Source organism: Mus pahari, chromosome 2 (assembly GCF_900095145.1).
Source record: "Mus pahari chromosome 2, PAHARI_EIJ_v1.1, whole genome shotgun sequence".
Lineage (NCBI taxonomy): Eukaryota > Metazoa > Chordata > Mammalia > Rodentia > Muridae > Mus > Mus pahari.
The window spans coordinates 124,867,192-124,888,931 of NC_034591.1; the positions used below are offsets into that span (position 1 = coordinate 124,867,192).

The window sequence follows — 21,740 nt, forward strand, 5'->3', positions numbered from 1 at the left end:
TCTCATCCATTGTAACATCTGGTACAGTGTATCTCATCCATTGTAACATCTGGTACAGTGTATCTCATCCATTGTAACATCTGGTACAGTGTATCCCATCCATTGTAACATCTGGTTGAGACCATAATTCCTTAGATAAATGCAAAGGGAATAAAACAGAGGTCTGAGAAGTAGGATTTCAAGACCTCCACCTGACTGACTTATTCATTCAAAATGTCTTTTTCTTGTTTGTTTTTAAATTTGTGTGTGTGTGTGTGTGTGTGTGTGTGTGTGTGTGTGTAGCTGCTTTTGTGCATGTCTATGTGTACATATGGGTATGGGTGGATATGTGTGGAGGGCAGAGGCTGACACTAAGTATGTTTCTTCTCTCTCTCTCTCTCTCTCTCTCTCTCTCTCTCTCTCGTGTGTGTGTGTGTGTGTGTGTGTGTGTGTGTGTGTGTGTGTTGGTTTGCTGGTTTTGAGACAGAGCCTGTCTATGCAGCCCTGGCTGTCCCAGAACTCATTATACCAGATTGACCTTGAACTCATTTGCTGTGGGTGGTGCCATCCTAGACAGGCGTCCTGAGCCAAATGACACAGTTAGCTGAGCAAGCTAGGAGAGAAGCAAACCAGTAAGCTTGTTTCTTGACTTCCTGCCTCCAGGTCCTTGCCATGGCCTCCTGCCGTGAAGAACGCTCTGTGTTAAAATACATTTTCTTCCCCAGGTTGGCTTTGGTCAGTGTTTTTTGTTTTTATTTTTGTTTTTGTTTTTGTTTTTGTTTTTGTTTTTTGTTTTTGTTTTTCTGAGACAGGGCTTCTCTGTGTAGCCCTGGCTGTCCTGGAACTCACTCTGTAGACCAGGCTGGCCTTGGACTCAGAGATCTGCCTGCCACTGCCTCCCAAGTGCTGGGATTAAAGGCGTACGCCACCACCATGCCTGGCTTGGTCAGTGTTTTTGTTTTTATTTTTTGAAGCAACAGAAAACAAACTAGCATAAGCAAGTACTCTACCACTAAGCTGTGGGTTAGAAAGGTGGCCCAAGTGCTGGGCTTGGGCTGCTTCTGGAGGCAGAGTGGGAACTTTGCGGGCACCCTACAAGGGTGTCGGGCTATGAGAAGCCGCAGGACCCCTATCTGGGGCTGGGGAAGCGCAGTCTGGGGTTCCCGTGGACCTGCCTGAGTTGGATCGGGGTCCCCAGGTCCGCACGAAGGCTGAGGACTACCCATTCTCACTCTTGGACTGAAGGGAAATGAAATTTAAGGCCTGGGATTCATGTAACTTTAAGAGAAAATTGTATAAATTCAAGGTTCAAATAATGTGAGACATAAAAGGGTTCTTTTAATGTAAAAACTTAAGGTTAAAAACTGCCTTAAAAAAACCAAGCCCAGGTCGCCTTGAAACTAAAGTCAACTGGCCTTGGCTATTCTGGCCAACTCAACAGCCATCTAAGGAGTGCAGGAACTTGGCCTTGGTTGGCTCGACAGCCATCTGGCAGGACAGTGCCTTCCCCCCCCCCCAGTCCCCCCCTCGTTAAGACATAGTTTAAAGTGCCTAAAGTTGTATATCACTCAGATGTATTGTCCTTCCTGATAAGCCCCGGCCCCTGAAATTCCCTAGCCCGCACATACTATTCTGCTGACTTGTAACCGCCTTGTTGATGTTCAGATGAGCCAATCACATGTAACCGTGCCAATTCTCCCTACCCCCCCCGACCCGTACCCCATAAAACCCCCTAGCTTTCGAGCCTCGGGGTCGATGCCTCTATCCCCTGTGTGAGGTACGCCTCGGACTGGAGCTCTGCCATTAAACTGCCTCATGCTTTTACAACAAAAAGGTCTCTCATGTTTCTTTGGGATACCCTGACTCCTGTGATCTGGGGGGAGGGGCGAGAGGGGGGGTCCTACAGGACCCCTCCCCCAGATGCTGCTGGAAGCCTCGGAAGAGCTGAGAAAGGAGTTTGGGCCTGGAACAGGGCCGAAGGGAAAACAGGGGAAGGAGAGAGCTCCAGCTGGGTCCCTAGGGGACAAGAGTATCTCTGGCTTGCTTGGACGGGTGGCTTGGGTTGGTGGGAGCCATGTCTGGAAGCGCTGAGAGGCCTGCTGCAGGAGATTAGACATATGGCTCATTAGAGGAAGATGGTCCCGATGAGAAGAGGCAGTCCATGATTTTAAGGCATTAAATGTCATGGCGGGAAAGGGAGCTAAGAGGGTAGTAGAGGCAGAGAGAAGGAGAGAGTAGGGAAGCAGTGGCTGGCCATAGCCACATGGAGAGAGGAGGGAAGGGAATGAGGAGAGAGGGGGAGCAAGAGGGCAAGAGAGAGAGAGAGGCAAAAGTGAGAGAGTAAGAGATTAAGCAAGTAAGTTTAAGAGTGTAAGAGAGTAAGAGAGGGAGGAGGGGGCAAACAGCCCCTTTTATAGTGGGTCAGAACTACCTGGCTGTTGCCAGTTAACTGTGGGGGTGGAGTTCAGACAGAATACTAGGGGCTTGGGGTGTTGCCCTATGTGACTTATGGCCATGGAGCTGGGGCCCTGTGTCAGGAGCCTAGGGTCTGGGAGCGTGGCAAACTTACTTCCGTTTCTTGCAGAGTTATCTGCTGGCTCTCTGGGGTTTAAACCTAGCTCGACCAGAAAACAGGCTGCTTTTCACAGTCCCACACCAAGCCATACACCAAGCCTCCTCTTTCTCTTAGGCATGTTGGCATGGTCTTCAGGAATTTGTCTAGACCCAATATCATAGAACTTTACTGTTCTTATGCAACGACCATGTAGCCAACATAAGGGACAGCCTTATCTTTTGTTCTGTTCTCTGTCAGCCACAATCCTATCACCCCCGGGAATTCCAGTCTTTATCTCCAATCTGCCTATAGGTGACCCGGAATTTCCTTTCGGTTAGCAGTAATGGGGATACGGCTAAAGATACAGCTTTATTTATACCTGCTATCTGCAGCAGCCCGAGAAATTCATTTCTGAGGACTCCACTCAGGTGAAGCCAGAATTTTTTTTGTCACAGAAACTTCAGCCTGGGACAGAACTGAGGAGATATTTAGCATAAAGTTAAGCATGTGGGGTAAAGCAGAGGAGGTATACACACACACACACACACACACACACACACACACACACACCCTGTAAGGCACGCTTACATGTGAGAATGTAACAGGCCATCATTTTTTAGCACAACTGACACCATGTTAGATGTGCCATTCTGACTTTAAAACCCAGCATGTAGGCCCAAAGACCTGCTAAAACAGGAATAAAGAGCCTAATCCTTCAATGACCTAGCCCACAGTTCCAGGAAAGTCCCTAAATATGCTAACCTTGTCTTTTGTCTTCTGTAGTTCCTCTTCTTGCTAAGTGAAGTGTGACAACCAGGATGTGGGGTTTATACATAAGATAAAGGGCTATAAGGCTTGGCACACTGTGTGATTTGGGCAGGTGTCCTGCCTGAGCAGTCACCAGCCACAATAAAGACTTTCTTTTTGACTTCAAGAGCGCCCCTGTGGTGGTCTCTGCTGGGCTTACCTCACATCCAGTTGAAGCTAGGTTGTAGTGGACCACGTTTATCTATCCTCTCAGCACTTGAATCATCTTTGACCACTCACAAGTTGATGTTATCATAAGCTACATAAGACCCTATCTGAAAAAAAAAGCCCTAAAAATAATAATGTTGATCACTGCAGAAAAGTTTAAATTACTTACTCGTTTATTTTTATGTGGCTTTGAACTTGCTTTAATCTCTCTGTTTCTGCCTTCTGAGTGCAGAAAGAACAGGGAAGAATAACCATGCCCATCTCATTGAAGTTTTTTTTTTTGTCACCATTTTTATCATGAAGATAAAGACAAATTGATAGTTTTATTTTCGTGTAGCTTGAGTTAACATCACAGTTCAATCTGTAGCCAAGGATGACCTTGAATTTTTGATCTTCCTGTCCCTGCTTCAAGAGGGCTGAGGGGGCAGGCATTTGCCACTGTGCCAAGTTTACGCAGTGGCTGGGAACAGCCTCAGAGCTTTGTGAACGCTAGTCAAGGGAGCTCCACCTCAGCTCAGCTTCTCTGTGTGTGGAGGTATGTGTATGCGCCAGCGCTGTAAGTGTGGCTATGCACTTACTCCTGTCCGTTTGTGTGCAGAGTCTAGAGGCGATGGATGGTGGGATGACTTCCTTAGTTGCTCTCCATCTTTCTGTTGAGATGAGGGCTGCCACTGAACCTGGAGCTCGCTGTTTGGCTAGATTAGGTGCCCAGGGACCCCTCTTCTCCTCCTCCTTCATCGGGGTGGGGTGGGGCTGTGCTTACAGATGTGTGCTGGCACACCTGTTTTTTTTGTTTTTTTGGTTTTTTTTTTTGTCTGTTTTTAATGTAGATCCTGAGAACCTGAACTCAGGCCCTTAGGTTTGCACAGCAAATACTTTATCAGCAGAGCCATCTCCCCAGACTATATACATTTTTTTTTTAAATAGGATGCTAGATTCTCCAGTGAAGGAGTATTTTTTCCATTGACTAAAAATGATAGAAGTGGAAAGAATTACAGTAAATGTAGATGAAGGACATTTCTCATTTTAAAATCAGCTTGGAGCCCCCTGTGGTACATGCCTTTAGGCTAAACTTCAGGAAATGAAGGTCAGAAGGTCAGAAGTTCAAGGTTGTTCTGGGCTGCAGAGTAAGATTTCAGATAACTTGAAGCTAGATTAGACCCTGTCTCAAACAACAAGAACAAGAACAACAACAACAATGAACTTTAGTGTAAGCTAGGGTTGTAGATAACAGGTAGAGCCCTTGTTAACAAGCTTGAGGCCTTGGGCTTGATCTCTCTACCTCTATATCAGCAAGTACAAGTGGGCTAATTATGCTACACAGCTTCCTAGAATGGGGATCCATGAAAGTCAGCACACAGTGCCTACAGGGTTAGAAGCCAGGCTACTATTTTCCCTCCATAAACCAGAGAAACAGGCTTCTGAGCTAGCCTCCAACACAGCCTCCATCTGCCTCCTCAATTAGGTTGTAGGGCTGAAGTACCAGTAGCTAAGCCGCTCACAATCACAGAAAGCTTTCTTTTTTTCTAACAGTTCTGGAGGTGAGAAACCCAAACCAAAGTGCTCCATCCTTCAGGGGACAGAGGAAGGACAACCCACCATGTCCTCCTACAGACCACTTTCCATAGGCCTGTTTCATGGAACTTTAAAACAAAAACATCCTTTTTAACATTTATTGATTGGTTTGCGCACAAGAGCCATGCCAGGCATGTGGAGAGCAGGGAGCAACTTGCTTTAGTCATGTTTTCCTTTCCATTGTGAGAGGCCTGGGGATGGAACTCAGGTGGTCAGGTTTGGCAGCAAGATTTGCAGTAAACGTGGAAAAATGTAAAGAGGTCTGGCAGGGTGGCTCAGCTTGTAAGGGCACTTACTGGAAAGCCTGGAATCCATGTGGCAGAGAATCAACTTTTACAGATTGTCCTCAGACCACTACATGCATGAATACACTCCTTAGCCATTAAATATTCTCTGTCTCTCTGTCTCTCTGTCTCTCTGTCTCTCTCTCTCTCTGACTCTATCTGTCTCTGTCTGTTTGTCTTTGTCTCTGTCTGTCTCTCTGTCTGCCTGTCTGTCTCTGTCTGTCTGTCTTTGTCTCTGTCTGTCTCTGTTTCTGTCTGTCTGTCACACACACACACACACACATATACGCACACAGTCAGTCTCTTCATAGGGGCTACAGAGGTACTCCAGCAGTTGAGCGCTTGTTGCTCTTGCAGAGGACCCACATGGAGGTCAACAACTGTCTGTAACTCCAGTTCCAGGGGATCCAATATCCTCTTCTGGTACCACACGCATGTGGTGCAAAGACACATGTGCAGGCAAGTCACACATACAATAAAAAGCAATCAAGTCTTCAGGTTGCCTTCTGTTTTCCCATCTTGTATAATCAAATGCAAACTCGGGCCACCATATCCCACTCCCTCTGGTCCCTCTACGCCAATGTTCAGTATTGTCCAGAGAATAACCTACAATAGCTGCACTTTTGATTTTAGATGAATGAACTTATTAAGTGTACAGCAAGTGAAAGTAGAAGGATAAATAGCAAGTAGCAGACAGGTAGCCACACTCCATCAAATTGCAAGCTCACAACGTCCAGCAGAGACGACTAGAGTAGCTGATTGAAAGAGCTAACAAAACAAGCATCCATCAAGTTAGAGATTTACAAATACAAAGCAGAAAGCAACTGGGGAAGTTGGGGCAGTCAGCTGGAATTTCTTTTTAAAAATATATTTTCAGTTAAAATATAATTCCATCATTTCCTCCTTGCCCCAGGCACACCATCCTTCAAAGTCCAAACCACTTCACTGTCCTTCCCCATTTAGGGTCTTTTCCTGGAATGTGCTTCTACCAAACGTCAGCCTGCTTCTCCTTCTCCTTCTCACTTCCCTCAAGCCTTTCCACTCAGGACCACCTGACTTAAAGACCAGAGGGTCGGCTCCAGCTTCTTCTCTGTTCCTCTTCTTTACAATGTTAAGTACCACATGGCATTTTCTCATTTGTTTGCTGTGTGTTCTGTTTTCCACATTGGACTGTAACCCGCAGGAGGGCAAGGATTTTGCTGTTACTAATGTTTTACTGTGCCAGAAACAAACCCTGCATCTTTAACATGCTGGAAAAGACATTTTCCAATTAATTAATTAATTAATTAACTTTACATTCTGAACACTGCCTCTGCCCCGTCCCTAGTTATACCTAGAGTGCTTCATACATGCCAGGCAAGCATTCTACCACTGGATTACATCCCCACCCCAGATTCTGATTTTTTTTCTTTTTATTCCGTGTTCAATTCCTCAGAGTATTAACATTTTCCTTCAGGGTACATTGCCAATGAACAATTATAGAAAAATTCAATCAATAAGTGAACGAGGACCAAATCTTTTTTAAAAAAGATTATTGTTTCGTTGTGGGAGTATGCGCATATGTTTGCAGAATGTAGAGATCAGAAAGCCCTGGATCAGGATCCCCCAGGGTTGAAGTTACAGGCTGTTGAGGGCTGCAAGATGTGGGTGCTGGGTCCTGAACTTGGGTCCTCTGAAAGAGCCTCAAGCACTTTTCACCACCACCGAGTCATTTCTGTAACCCCACCTTTTTTGTTTATTGAACTTTTGATCCTCCTGCCTCCAACTCTCAAAGTACTGAAATTGTTGACATGCGTCTGGCTGGAAGACCCATAATTTGGGGGAAAAAAAAATGAAAGAGGAAAGGCATGTGACAAAGTGAATTGGCACCGAGGCGAGGGAAGTCTGTCTTGGGGAATTCACCATCAGGTGGCGATGTCGCCGGAGGGCCCTGGGCGTCTACGGGACAGCGCCGCTCTTTCCGTGCGCGTCCGCGCCTGCGCTGGGCCAGGCGTTGGGGGTGGGTGGGTAGGGCGAGTCATATGACCCGCTGGGCTTCCTGGCTTCGGCCGTCGCAGCCGCCAGCCTCTGTCTGCCCGCGTCGCGCCAGGGGCCCCGCCGAAGAGCCGTTGGCGGGTTCGGGGCCGATACCCGCTCGTGGGAAAGAGTGTCCGCTGTCGTCCGCGCCCGTCCACGCTCTCAGCCGGCCGCCGCCATGCTGGCGCTCATCTCCCGCCTGCTGGACTGGTTCCGTTCGCTCTTCTGGAAGGAGGAGATGGAACTGACGCTCGTGGGGCTGCAGTACTCCGGCAAGACCACCTTCGTCAATGTCATCGCGGTGAGCAGCCCTCTGCGGGCGGCCTGGTCGGCGTCTCGCGCCTGTCACCTTCCCCGAAGGCCCGGCCGGGCGATCCTGCGTGTGTGGGCCTCGGAGTTGTAGCCGGAGGGTCGGCAGCTGGAGGGTCAATTCCACGTTGCGTTTTGGTGGTGGGGCTGTGCCTTTAACACGGCCTGAAAAGGGTTAATCCGAGTCTGCCACACTTGCCGCCTTTCGGGCGCTTTTCGTAGAGGCCGAAGGGATAATTCCAACCTGTCACTTGTTCACCCGGACGGGTGAGCCTGGCCTTTTCCAGAACGCCTGCGACGGGGAAGCGTCTCCTAAATCTCCACTTGGGACGATGGAGCCGCATTGTGAAAGCAGGCAACCCGTGTGGGCGCTTCTGTGAATGCCAGGGGGGAACCTCGGCGCCCCCAGTTCGCTTGGCCTTTGTCACTTGTCCATGCAGCGTCGGAGATCAAACTGATGACCTAGCTTACTGGTGGGAGCTGTTGGAGAGACCATTCAGATCCCAGTATTTACTAAGGCAAGGAGTTAGGGCGAGGCGAGTCTCGGTTTCTCCAGAGCTGGTTGTGTTAAACGGGTAGATAGTTGGATCTGCATTCAACATAAAGTTAACTCTCCTGCAGGCTTTGGTCTTTAGAGAGACTTTTTTTTCCTCTCCTACAGAAGGAATTTGTTTGGATTGGGACGTAGCTTATGCAGGCTTAGGGAAGTTGCCTAGTAAATATAAAGTTAATTCAGTGGGAGAGTAGTTGTTGAGTTTTGCGTTTTTGATTGGTTGGGAAAGGAATGGGTGTGAATGTCAGTCTTTGGAGCCAAGGAGTCATTGCAGTCTTACGGCTGTACTTTACAATTGTTCTGATGAGAAGTGGCGGCAGTACCTAGACCTTCAAGAGGATTGTTGCAATCCTCACACAGGCGACAGCTGAGCTGCCCGACTGGTTTGGCTGTGCACTGCCCCGGGAGAACCCAGGTAACTTGTGACTCAGTCCCTGTAGTAATAGAGCAACAGGCGTGAAAGAGAGCAACAGAGACTCAAATCTCTTTCGAAGATGGCTGAATATATAAGTATAAGGAAAATTCCCCGTACTTCATGTTGGACTCTTTCTGTGTTGCCCCTACCTGCACCCCAAGAGAACAAGGCAGACAGACTTTAGACTTTCTTTCATACTAGAACTTTTCTACGGTCTTCATTCAAGCTGTTCGTTTTCTGTTACCCTAGATAAGAATTGGCGTTTCCTTGGGAATCCTGTCCTTTGGACAAGATTGAAATGGTACATGTGGGTGTCTTGGGATGGTCAGTTGTATCTGCTGTGGAGGAGGAGTCAATGCAAGGACCTGCACCAATGAGTAGAACTTAAGAGATGTACTGCTTCCGTGCCTGTATTGTCACTGGACAGTGTAGCTTGATGTAACAAACCTGAACTTTTATGCCATGCAGTCTTGGATTTGCAATCTGGATCTGCCACTTAGCAGCCTTGGGTCTGGTTGAGTCGATTTCTGCTTTCTTGTCTATGAAATGCAGATAACAATAGATTCCGTCAGAGAGTTGCTCTAAGGTCTAACCAGGAGGAGTAGGGAAGTGTTAACATGTAGATGGTTGTACTACCCAAAGCAGGCACAAGGACATACACTGAGGAAGGACTGAGCAGGGCTCATCTCCTTTGACTCTCAGGCCAGTGTTGTCTGCAGTTGCAGATTTATGGCTTGTGGGAAGGAAGCACCTTAAACCTCCCTTCCTTTTGAGTTAGATTCTTTGTAACAACTCTCCAATATCAGCAGGGCTGCCCACCTTCTGTTATCAATATTAGACTCTTCTTTTTGAATTATGATGGTATAGGTAATCTGTTAAAAAGGATCACACGAAAAAGAGCCCAGCGTGGCGTGGTGGCGCACGCCTTTAACCCTGGCACTTGGGAGGTAGAGGCAGGCAGATTTCTGAGTTTGAGGCTAGCCTGGTCTACAGAGTGAGTTCCAGGACAGCCAGGGCTACACAGAGAAACCCTGTCTTGAAAAACCAAAATGAATAAATAAATAAAAATAAAAATAAAATAAAAAAAAAGAGAGAGGCTATGTTTAACTTACTTTAATCATTCCAGATTCTATATATCATAAAACATTACAGTATCCCCCCAATACATAATTATGGTTTGTCAATTAAAAATGTTAACGTCCAAGACATGGTGATGCTTACCTGTAATTCCAGCATATAAGAGGCCAAGGCAGAATGATAGTTACAAGTTTGAGGGTCAGCTTGATCTACATCTACATAACAAGTAAAAGGCCAGGCAGGGCTACACTGTAAGGAACCTGGCACAAACACACAGTACAAACACACACACTGAGCAAAAAATTTAGGGAAAGAAGGAAAAAGGCTAGCTAAGTACTCAATGGGGTTTAAAATGCTGAGAAAGAGGCTGGCTCCTTACATACTACTAGCTTAACTTGTTTCTCTCATCTAGTCTTTGTTTCACTCTGTGGTCCTCTGTCCTTGAACTCACTAGGTAGTCCCAGTTGGCACACAAGCAGAGATCCTCCTGCTCAACTCTCCCAGGTAGAGGGGAGGATTGTAAACATTAATGTCCTTTCCTCTACCTAAAAATTGGAGTACGATTTAATGAATTTACAAACTAGTTTACAAAGATTGGGAAGCTTAATTTCTTTTATGTGGGGCTTGGTCCAATCCTAAAATGTTGGACTGTTCAAGAACAAAGATACTCAGTTTCTCTTATGCTTTTATTTTGTCTTTTTTTTTTTTTTTTTTTCCCAGAGCTGAGGACCAAACCCAGGGCCTTGCACTTGCTAGGCGAGCACTCTACCACTGAGCTAAATCCCCAACCCCTCTCTTATGCTCCTTGTATATTAACAGACACGAGGTGCAGAGTATGGTCCTTTGTTCTGAATGTTATTGAAAGAAACACCTCTAGACTTTAATTTTCTGATATGTGATAGAAATGAAATAATGTCCAGTTACTGTGTTAATGTTGGTGCAGCTGTGTAATCAGTCATGTGTCCTATATGTGTAATGTAATGTTTTGTTGAGTAATCATTTACTGGGACACTTAGATGGGTCATAGCATAGTTACTAAAAAATATGTAATTGAACTTGGCAAATTATTATAGGGCAAACTCTTGTAAGCATTATGTTTCTTTAAAATGGATAGTATTATAAAATTGTGTGTAATTCTTCAAATTGTGTTTAACTGAAAAAGTTAATCCATGGATAAGTTTATTAGTGCTGAAAATTAAGAAAAGATATTTGGCAAGATGGAAGAAGCCTAAATCTAGTGTTTTTTTGTTTGTTTGTTTGTTTTTGTTTTTTGTTTTTTTGTTTTTTGTTTTTTTTTTGAGACAGGGTTTCTCTTGTATAGCCCTGGCTGTCCTGGAACTCACTCTGTAGACCAGGCTGGCCTCGAACTCAGAAATCTGCTTGCCTCTGCGCCACCACTGCCCTGCATCTAGTGTGTTTTGTTTTGAGATAAGGTCTGATTATATAATAGCTCAGGCTGGCCTCAAACTTGGGTTTCTTCTTCCTTAGCCTCTGGCCTGCTAGTCCTACAGGCCTACAGCACCACTGCCATCTTAGATGCTTATGAGCTTGTAGATACTTTAAATCATCTCATTTTACCCATGTGGCTCGGAAAGCCACATAGGCCAAAGATTCCAGTGACAAAGCTGACAGGTAGCCAGAATAGAATTAGGGCTCAGGCCAATGTATTTTTTACTGTTCTCATCTGCCTCTTTAAGTCTGTCTTAGAGCCACAGAGTGCATAACTGGGAGATCCAGATCTTTTACAAATCTTTTTCTGGGACTGGAAAGATGGCTCAGCCATTGCTGCTCTTCCAGAGGACTTGTACAGTCCCAGCACCCATGTCAGGGACCTCACAAGTGCTTATAACTCCAGTGCCAGAGGCCTCTGAGAAGCCCTTGACTCACAGAAACACATTATAGAGTTTAAAAATGGATGTCATAAAAATTGTGTATAGTTCTGCTAACTGTGGTTAACTGAAAGAGTTATGTATGATTGTGTTACATTGCTACACACACACATACTTACACATAATTCAAATTTATATATCTCTCTATATAAAGTACAGGAAAATGTTGATTTCCTGTGCTGATTTTGTATCTTGTTTATATGGCAGTGATAGGGGCTGAACTCAGGCGTTTGAGCAGCCCTGGATGGTACTTATCAATTGACCACATCCCCAACCCCTAATCAAGGCATCATATAGTGACATAAATTAGGAGAAAGTGATTATTCAGGAAAGTTGGGAGCAGTGGACAACCATGGACATTTGCATAGCTAGCTAATAATGCTCATTGTTACTGAGCTATCTTAAACATTCCAAAGCAGACTCATTTTAAAAGTAAATTTTTATAGACACAGTGACACTGCATCCCAGGCTAATCTTGACTCCTCATAGCCTAAGCTGTCCTCAAACTTGTAATAACCCTTCTGCTTCCTGAGTTTTGAGGTACAGATAGATAGAATCATACTTGGTTTGTTAATTTTGAATTTTGTAAAATGGCTTACTTTAGCTTGGGGTAATAATGGCAAAACCAGTTTTGTTTTTAAATGTACGGTCTTAAGTTTCAGTGTTAAACAAATCCAAAACTCAGTGTAGAGGTTGGCCTTCTGTATGCCTTAGGTTCTTAGGTGAGGAGCCCAGGCATTCTGCCACGGGGCAGCTCTTCTGGGTTCTCTGCTTCTCTCAGTTCTTTCAGTATTGTTCTGTGTAATCGAAGAATCCTGAAAACCTGATGTTCTCATTCAAATCCATTTTAGATGATGGTATTCAAAGACTATTTGACATCTTAGTGAACTTCCCAGTTTCTCCCAGATTATCACTGAATTTGGAGGCAGAGAGGATTGTGCCTATATATTATATAAAATTTAGTTTTGGGAGCCCTAGAGAGCTTCCCTGATTTTTTTTTTAGAAGAGAATTTATTCATTTATTCATGTGTGCATCCGTGTTTGGTTCTGTGCACAGTGTTTGCCAGTGAGTGGGGCGCCAGGCGGTTCAGGGGTCTAACACTGGTCTTGATGATTGCATGTCATGTACTCTCAGCCATAAAGCCATCCTGCGCTGCAGCCCTATATCTTGGATAGGGCTGGATATGCTTGGAATTTGAAGGGCTGTGTAGAAGAGATGTGGGAGGAGAAATCACTTGTATTTCCATCACCTAGGTGAACTCATGGCAGTGTTTCAAAGTGTTTTTGTCTTATCATTTCCAAGTGTGTATCCAAATTCCTCTTAAGAAGTTGTAGGCAGGGGAGAGTGAGTGCTCAGCAGATAGCACCTGCCACCAAGTGCGACTTCCATCCCTGAGACCTCTGATTTCCACAGGGACACTGTCTCATGTTCCCTCACCCCGGTACAGGAGCAATCTAGGGCTAGAATATAGCAGAATGTGATATAGAAAAGTTGCCCAATCTTACGGGCAGACTGTGTAAGTACAGAAGTACAGCCTGATCTATCTATCTATCAGGATGTAGGGGGCGGAGAGATGGCTCAAAGGGTAGAGTGTAGTGCTCTTGCAGAAGACATGAGTTCAGTTCTCAGCACCCACATCAGGCAGTTCACAGCTGCTTGTAAGTCTGATCCCAGGGGATCTGATCCCTCTTGCCTCCGGGGGCACTTGCATGCTCATGTGCACATACCCTGACACATGCAGATGCATGCACAGAATTAGAACTAAAAGACTTTCTAAAGCAGGCTATAGGGCATGAGATCAGGGTCAGTCATTGGCTGTTGATAGAATGTTTCAGGGCTAGGGGCCCATCAACAGCATTAACTAGAATGAGGCAAGAAAAGGCTAGTTTGTCACAGAAAAATTTGTCACTGTAGCATGTAAAATCCATTTTTTTTTTCATTTGCTACAGGAAGGACAAGGAAAAGTGTCTCTCATACCCTGAAAGCCACTGCCTACTTCGCCACCTTCAGTGACTGTCCACAGGAACTGGTAGCCCTTTTCCCTATAGATGCTTCACCATGCTCACAAACACCTGCACTGATTGCAGTCAGCACACTTCAGGGCTTGCAGGAGGCCTGCTGTCAGGGAAAGGCACAGCAGTAATAGGAGGTGGTTCCCTGGGACAGGAGCAATCTAGGGCCAGACTATAGCAGTATGTGCTATAAAAAAGTTCACAGTAGCTGAGCTTTTTATCGCTTCACACTTTGTATATTGGATCATTTCCTCATCAAGAACCATGAGTGGTTTTTAGAGTTTTGCCGGTTTACTTGTCTGAGCTGCATTTCCTGAGGATGAGTTCTGGGGTTGGCAGTGAGTGAAAAGATTTGAACACACTTCTAATCATGCAGCCAAATTACACTGTAGAAAGTGTATTCCAATGGTGAGCTCTTCTGACTAGATACATCTCTACGTAAAGTTGGGCATCAGGGGAGCAATGGCCATTTGCTATGTGTAAGGCAAACAACTCTTACACTGGCAGCATTTAGAAACTGCTTTGCCATTTGTTGGTGTTTAGGCAGAGCAAATTTTAAGGCGTGCCTCCCCCCCCCCCTTAAAGAGTTATTTATTTATTTTATGTATATGACCACACTGTGGCTGTACAGACAGTTGTGGGCCTTCATGTGGTTGTTGGGAATTGAAGTTTAGGACCTCTGCTTGTTCCGGTCAACCCCACTCGCTCAGTCCCTGCTCGCTCTCGCCCAAAGATTTATTTATTATTATATATAAGTACACTGTAGCTGTCTTCAGACACACCAGAAGAGGGCATCAGATCTCATTACAGGTGGTTGTGAACCACCATGTGGTTGCTGGGATTTGAACCCAGGACCTTCAGAAGAGCACTCAGTGCTCTTACCCGCTGAGCCATCTTGCCAGCACAAGGAGTGCCTTTTATGTGTCAGTAGATGCTAGCACTGGGACTCTAGGCAACTTTTTTTCGAGTCTTAAAGGTAGACTGTAATACAGCCCATCCTCACAGCTTTCTAGTGGTTTGCTGTGCAGGTCCTTGTGGATCACAAGTTCTGGATGTCTGGTGTTGCCATGTATCCGTGTTTACCTCTTTGGTCTGTTGTAGTGGGGGATGCTGCTTGCCTCTGCCCCCCTCTTTACACCCATTTTTCCCCTAAGTCTCACATGATGGGAAGAGAGCAGACATGCGAGCTGTCCTCTGACTTCACCACACACTCTAAGTATAATTAAGAAATCGCTGGCATATTGTTTGTAATTGTAAAGTTAATTTGTGTTCTTGAAGGTCATATTTAAGAAAAACTAGGGAAAATAGAGCCCATTTGCCTGCTATTTCAGTAAATGACTTGAGGTTTTTTGTTTTTGTTTTTGTCTTTTAAGGTAGGGTTTCTCAGTGTAGCCCTGGATTTCCTGGAGACCCACTCTGAAAACCGGGTGGCCTTGAACTCACAGATCCTCCTGCCTCGGTATCAGTGTTGAGATGGTGCCGCCCACTCCCAAGCAGGCTTTAACTTTTCTGAGATGTGACAGTTTCACTCAGTGGCTTCAGAGTCCCAACTACAAGCCTTATGCTCTAAGATGCTATTTTTTTTTAAGGTTACTGTGCTTCTTAAATTAGTTACTGGCTCTTGTACTTGGATCTAGTTTTATAGTTTGTCTAGTTTAATACACTAGAATGATTTTCTTTTTTATTATTATATTATCTCTTCTGTGTGTACATGTGTGGTGGTCAAAGGACCTCCTATTGGAGCTAGTGATCTCCTTTGACCACGTGTGCCCTGGGGATCAGACTCAGGTCACTAGGCTTAGTGGTAAGTACCTTTACCTGCCAAGCCATTTCACAACCCCAGATTGATATTCTTTCTTTTTCCTTTAGACTTCTTATTTATTTTATGTATGTAAATATACTGTCTCTTTTCAGACACACCAGAAGAGGGCATTGGAACCCATTACAGTTGTGTGCTACCATGTGGTTGGTGGGAATTGAACTTAGGACCTCTGGAAGAGCGGTCAGTTCTCCAGCTCCCAGAATGATATTCTTTTCTCATATTGAGAAAACAAAAACACTTTTAAGTTTTAAAAATTTATAGAGGGTTAGGGATTACTTAGTAATCTCCCAAGTGGCTGGTGCTGTAGCTCAAGGACAGACTTGACATGCTGTCTGTCCAAGACTGGCTCAGTCCACAGTACTGTAAAACAGTGTGCCTATAAATATGTCTTTAGAACTATACTAGCAAAATAATTGTAGGCTTCAGGTATCTAAGAAGTAGACTTTTTTTTCTCCAGAAATGGGCTTTTTTTTTCCCTCCTAAGCTGGGTTAGAAAGAAAATCATGTGTTTGTAGAATGATACTCAAAATATTTTTGTATCAATTACTTAGTAACATTTAATTTAGCATGTACAAAGTGTTACTATAAGGCTAAAGTTAATAGCATGTGAGTTGTATGTGGCTGAGTTTATTTGAACTACGTTTGAGTGGCTCTGTGAGTTGGAAAGATAGTGCTTAGGGACGGAGAGCCAGCTATACTCCCTAGTCCAAGGCTGCCTTCTGCGGTAGCGTTGTTTGCGAGCCCTCTAACCCTTGTCCTAGTTTGCTTTCAATTGATATAGTGATTAAAAACCATGACCAAAAGCAAGGTGGGGGAGGAAAGGGTTTATTTATTCCTACACTTCAAGGTAACAGTTGACTCTGAGGGAGTCAGGGCAGAGCTGAAGCAGTCCACGGAGGAATGCTGCTGCGTACAGGTGGTTTCCCTGGTTTGTTCAGCCTGCTTAGACAACCAGGACCACACGCCCAGGGGGAAGCTCTCACAGTGAGTGCACATGGGAGTAACATGAAGAAACCAAACATGAGGATGAGGAGGGATGAATAACGCAGTGGGCACAAACACGTATCTAATTGTTTTTCTAGCTTTAATTCTGTCATGGATTTTTTTGGGTTTGGTGGTAGCTAAATGAGAAAATACGTTCAATACTGAAATCAGCGTGGTAGAGTCAGTATAAAATTTCATATGAAGCTATAGCTTTCATTTGGATGCCAATTCTAACCATACATAAGCTTCTTAAGTTGTATAGACTTTGAGTCTGGTTAATTTTGGTGCATGATGTTTTTGTTTATTTGCTGTTTTTGAAAAATGTTTATAAAAGTCATTAATCAAGAAAGTGCCTCATAGTCATACCCACAGGCCATTCTGCTGGAGAGAACTCCTTGATTCTAGGGCTCCCTGTTGGTAGATTTGTCTGTATTTGTGTCAGGCTGACAACACTTAGCTAGCACACCCTCAACTCAATGCTTGTTTTCCTCATGTGTAAAATGGGCACGTGTAAGCTAGGGCATGTCTTCCAGTGTGGTCACGTCAGTATATAAAAACTCTCTGAGCAGTGGGCACATGGGAAGAGTCTATTTTAGTGACTCCGGTGTCGCTGTGGCTGAAATACCTCATCTACAGGAATAGTTCTTTGTCTTGTGACTTGAGAAGCTTCAGTCAGTGTTCACTAGTGTCCCCATGCTTTTGGTCGGAACATTAAACTGGCAAGACTGTGGCTTAGCATACTTCTAACTTAAAAAATCACATGTATGTACAAATTGTTTGTGTTTGCATACACTTGTGAGAGTTGCTTGTTTTCTTCCACCATATGGGTCCATCAAACTTAATTTGTCAGGGTTGACAATAAGTGCCTTTATCCACTAAGTCATCTCACGGTAGCTCTGTTACTAACTTTTTGGCATTGGAAGCAGAAAGAGGAAACAGAAAGGGATCAAGGATAAGGTGTATTTCCCAAGGACTTGCTGTATGACCTTTCTCCAACTAGGCCTTACCTCCTACTTTTGACCTATTTTTCATAATCCTGTCATACTATAATCCATCAAGAGCTTCATCGTAGTGTGGGGGTTCATGCCTTAAATCCAGCATTCAGGAGTCTGAGGAAGGAGTTACAGGCCAGCCTCAACAATGTTGGTCTAGGTCAGCCTGGATTACAGAGTGAAACCCTGTCTTAAAAAAACCCTAACTATTCGAGTCCAGCCTGGTCTACAGCGTGAGTTCCAGGACAGCCAAGGCTACACAGAGAAACCCTGTCTCGAAAAACGAAAAAAAAAAAACAAAACCCTAACTAAACAAAACCTAAATGTAGCCATCATACGTATGCATATCACAAAGAGATATGCTTTACTGATCTAGGTATTTCTGTCTAGTCAAGACTTACCATGAGTTTTAGCTATTACACTACTGTAATCGGCTCACCTCGAAAATGGGGACTTTTCTTTTACTAATAACACTCGAATTGCCCAGAAGGTGTTTGGTACATACTGGGTGCTTAGCTATGTCTTCCAGTAAATCAATAGTATCCAAAATAGAAAATTAAGCAAAAAGTGTATTTATCAATGCACATTAGTATTCTAGAGCTTAAAATATAACGTTAAGGGTAGGTTTTATGCCTGGTGACCTGGCACACACCTTAATCCCAGTGCTCTGGGGCAGAGGCAGGCAGACTTCTGTCAGTTCTGTGAGTCTACATAATGAGTTTTAGGCCAGCCAGAACCATGAGATGAGACCATGTCTCAAAACCCAGAAAGAATTGGGGGGTAGGGGGGGACAAGACCAAATGGGGCTCTAGAGCTAGCATGTTTGGGGTTGAATATTGCAGTGGCTAGAACTCATCTGTGGACGTATCTCTTGGCTACTTTCCTTCCTCTTGGAAGTGAGATTATCTTTAAGCTGCTTCACAGAGTTGAGAATTAAGTAAGTGCTTGCTTAGCCCTGAGCTAGTGCTAGGACATATTTAATAGATAGTCACTTCTTAAGGCTCCTTGTGTGGTAGTTAGATTCAATTCCTGTCCAAATTTCACTTGATTGTGCTTTAAGGATTAGTAGCTTTGTTTAGGAAGTAAGCCTTTTTTGCTTAATTCTTGGAAATTTTTGAGTGTGTTGAATTTCATCACTGAGACAGACTGAAAAAGGTCTTGAGCCCTAGATTTACTAGTAATCCCCCACATCCTCGAGGCTTTGGAGTGTGAACTCAGGACATTGTGATAGGCAAATATTCTTTCATTAAACTAAATTCTCAGCCTCATTTTCTTTCCTTCTTTCTTTTTTTTCCCCTCAAGATTTATTTATTTATTTTATGTATATGAGCACACTGTAGCTGTACAGATGGTTGTAGGCCTTCATGTGGTTGGGAATTGATTTTTTTTTTTTTTTTTTTTTAGGACCTCTGCTCACTCCCGCCCAAAGATTTAATTATTATTATACATAAGTACACTGTAGCTGATTTCAAATGCCCCAGAAGAGGGCGTCAGATCTCATTGTGGGTGGTTGTGAGTCACCATGTGGTTGCTGGGATTTGAACTCAGGACCTTTGGAAGAGCAGTCAGTGCTCTTACCCGGTGAGCCATCTCACCAGCCCCTCATTTTTTTTCTTAACTAGAATGGATGTGAGAATAGTACATTTAAGCTGGCTTGGCAGTACAGACTGATAATACTAGCTCCTTAAGAAGCTGAGGCAGGAGGATTGCAAGTTCTTAAAATTACTATGTACACAAATAGAAAGCAACATTATAGACTTACTTGAAGGTCCCATCTACGCATACCCTTGACCAGAACTCTGGCATTCTGGAGGGAGGTATTCCAGTTAAGGGCCAGGTCTTTCTTTCCTAGGCCTTAGTCTCCTTACCGTCTTGTGGCATAAAGCTGCAAACCACATCTCTCTCTCCTTGAAAGACACAGAGGTTTCCTGGCCAGTGTTGTTTAATTCTGTGTTCTGAGCCCAAGAGTTTTAATCTAAGGTACAAGATTCCAGGTCTTCACATCATTCTTGAGTTTCCATAAACATCAAAATGGAACAATAGTAAGGTTGGTTAGCTGACTTGTTTGAAATCCTATAACTCGTAAACGGTGGGACAAGGTCCAGGATACTTGCATTGTCCACCCTTGTGTTGAGAATTGTTTCAACAATGAATACTGCAGTGCTCCAGTGACAGGAGGCGTGTGATACCTGTCTTCATTTCACCATGTGAGGAGAACCCAGAGGGGCTTCATCACTGACCTAAACTTGGCATGAGCCTCCAATGCCAGCAGTGGAGAACTGGGACAAGAGACTTGTGAGTTGGAGGGCAGCCTAAAGCAGTTTTTGTTTGCTTGCTTTGGGAGACAGGGTCTCACACACTACCAAGAAGACTCAAATTCACTTTGAAGCTTGAGGTGGCCCTGAACTACATAATCCCTTGCCCTCTGTTTACTGAGTTCTGGACCTACAGGTGTATGCCACCCGTGCTCACTTACTTAGCCTTAGATTAGAGTTTGGGGCCATAAAGTAGTTGAACTTTGCATGCGACTTAGCCATAGTGGACTCGTTAGGGTTGCCTTGCCACTTGGTAAGATCAGCCCTTCAGGCCCGCAAGGACTGCTAGTTTGGAAACTGGGTATGGCCTGTTGTGTTACATGCTTGCTTTAGCCTTTGTGTTACATATGAAGCCGCTGTTACTGGCTCTTGGCCTTTCTAGGAACACATGTAAATCTTGGCATTTCCTTTGGCAAGCTTTGGAGGAGGGGCTAAGATTTGCAGGTGAATTAGCAAGAGAGAGAGACAAGGGGATGGACCTTCCTTGTAAGTGTTTGACTGTGGTGCTGACAGGAGATGCCAACTAAGCCATTTTCTTTTATCTTTATTTTCATTGTATTTAGGTACTTTATGTGTAGGGGTGTTTTGCCCGAATGCATGTCTGGGCACCATGTGCACATCTAGAATCCTTGAGTCACTGGGGGCTGGAGTTATAGACAGTTGTGATTCCCCACCGTGTGGTTACTAGGGATTAAGCCTGGGTCCTCCAGCTGAGCTCTCGCCAGCCCCCTGGGCTCTTTTCTTTGCCTTCAGGACTTTGATCTGTTTCTGCTCCTTTCCCTTAGATAGCATTGCTTACACATTCATTCAGGTCCCAGGTCTGTGGAGCATCCTCAACTTGTAATTAGGCTTTGTTTTCCTTTTCTCCTACTTGTTCAAACTTGGAGTTATTTGTGGTAAGTATCTGCATTCCTGTCTTTGCTTGCACAGCATACAGTATGTAGCACTGGGCCTGACTCTGCAGACACATTGTAATTACTTAGTATAGTGAAGTAATAGTATAGTATAGTGAAACAGTATAGGGTAATTCCTAAGTATTTTTTTATTTTTATTTCTTGATACCCCTTTGAGGCAGGTTCTCACTATATAGCCCAAGCTAGCCTGGAATTTGTTCTGTAGCTCAGGCAGGATTCAATTTGTCACAACATTATCCTTTTGCTTCTGTCTTCTAAGAGCTAGGATTACATGTATGGTCCACCATGCCTGGTACTAGCTTCTGATTCTTTCGGCAAATTTTTGGTCCTTCTGAGAGAGAGCAACTAAAATGTTCCTTTGCCATAACTCACTGTACGTGTTAGGCCACCCTGCTGAGCAGTTCGCTCGTCTCTTTTATTTTCCTGCTGACAGAATTGGTTGTCATTACTAGCCTAGGCTTTGTAGATGAAGTTGCAGAGGCATGAAGTTGATTCTCTTTGTCAGTGTTGAATGTAGAATGCCAGCAGCTTCACCCCCTTGAAAACGTCTCAAATGGCTATTGATTGATGCTGTGCCTTAAATGTACAGTGGCCTCTGGGTTCATGTGGTTGAACACTTGGTCCCCAGGTGGTGGCACTCTGTCAAGGTTGTGAACCTTTAGGAGGCGGGGCCTCGCTGGAGGAGGTGAATCTCTGCTTCTGTGAACAGGCTTGTGCCTTCACAGCTGCTGGCTTCTGCTTCTATGCCGTCTGTCACCTCCCTCCAGCAAACAAAGAACCAAAGTAAACCTCTTTTCTTCTAAGTCGCTTCTTGTCAGGCATTTTGTCATTTTTTTTTTGTCATGGTGATGATAAGAGGTAACTACCCTAGGACGGTGACACTGACTCCCTCTTTCCCTGTAAGTAATCACTTTTGCTTGCCTGGCAACAAATAACCTTGAAGTGTTTGAGGTTTATATTTAAGTGGAGCATAACTTACTAACCAGTACCCCCTGAGCTTGTGTCTCTAGCTGCATATGTAGCAGAAGATGGCCTAATCGGCCATCACTGGGAAGAGAGGCCCCTTGGTCTTGC

At 44.5% G+C, this 21,740-nt stretch overlaps 1 protein-coding gene across 1 annotated transcript in view; it reads left to right on the forward strand.

Moving 5' to 3' along the window:
• Positions 1–7,361: 7,361 nt before the first annotated feature.
• The window catches only part of Arl8b (ADP ribosylation factor like GTPase 8B), a 42,721-nt gene continuing 28,342 nt past the window's right edge, over positions 7,362–21,740 (forward strand). Inside the window, exon 1 of the mRNA XM_021189305.2 lies at positions 7,362–7,684. Coding sequence (XP_021044964.1) covers positions 7,562–7,684 — 123 coding nt within the window. The 5' untranslated portion in view covers positions 7,362–7,561. The remainder of the gene's footprint in view (positions 7,685–21,740) is intronic.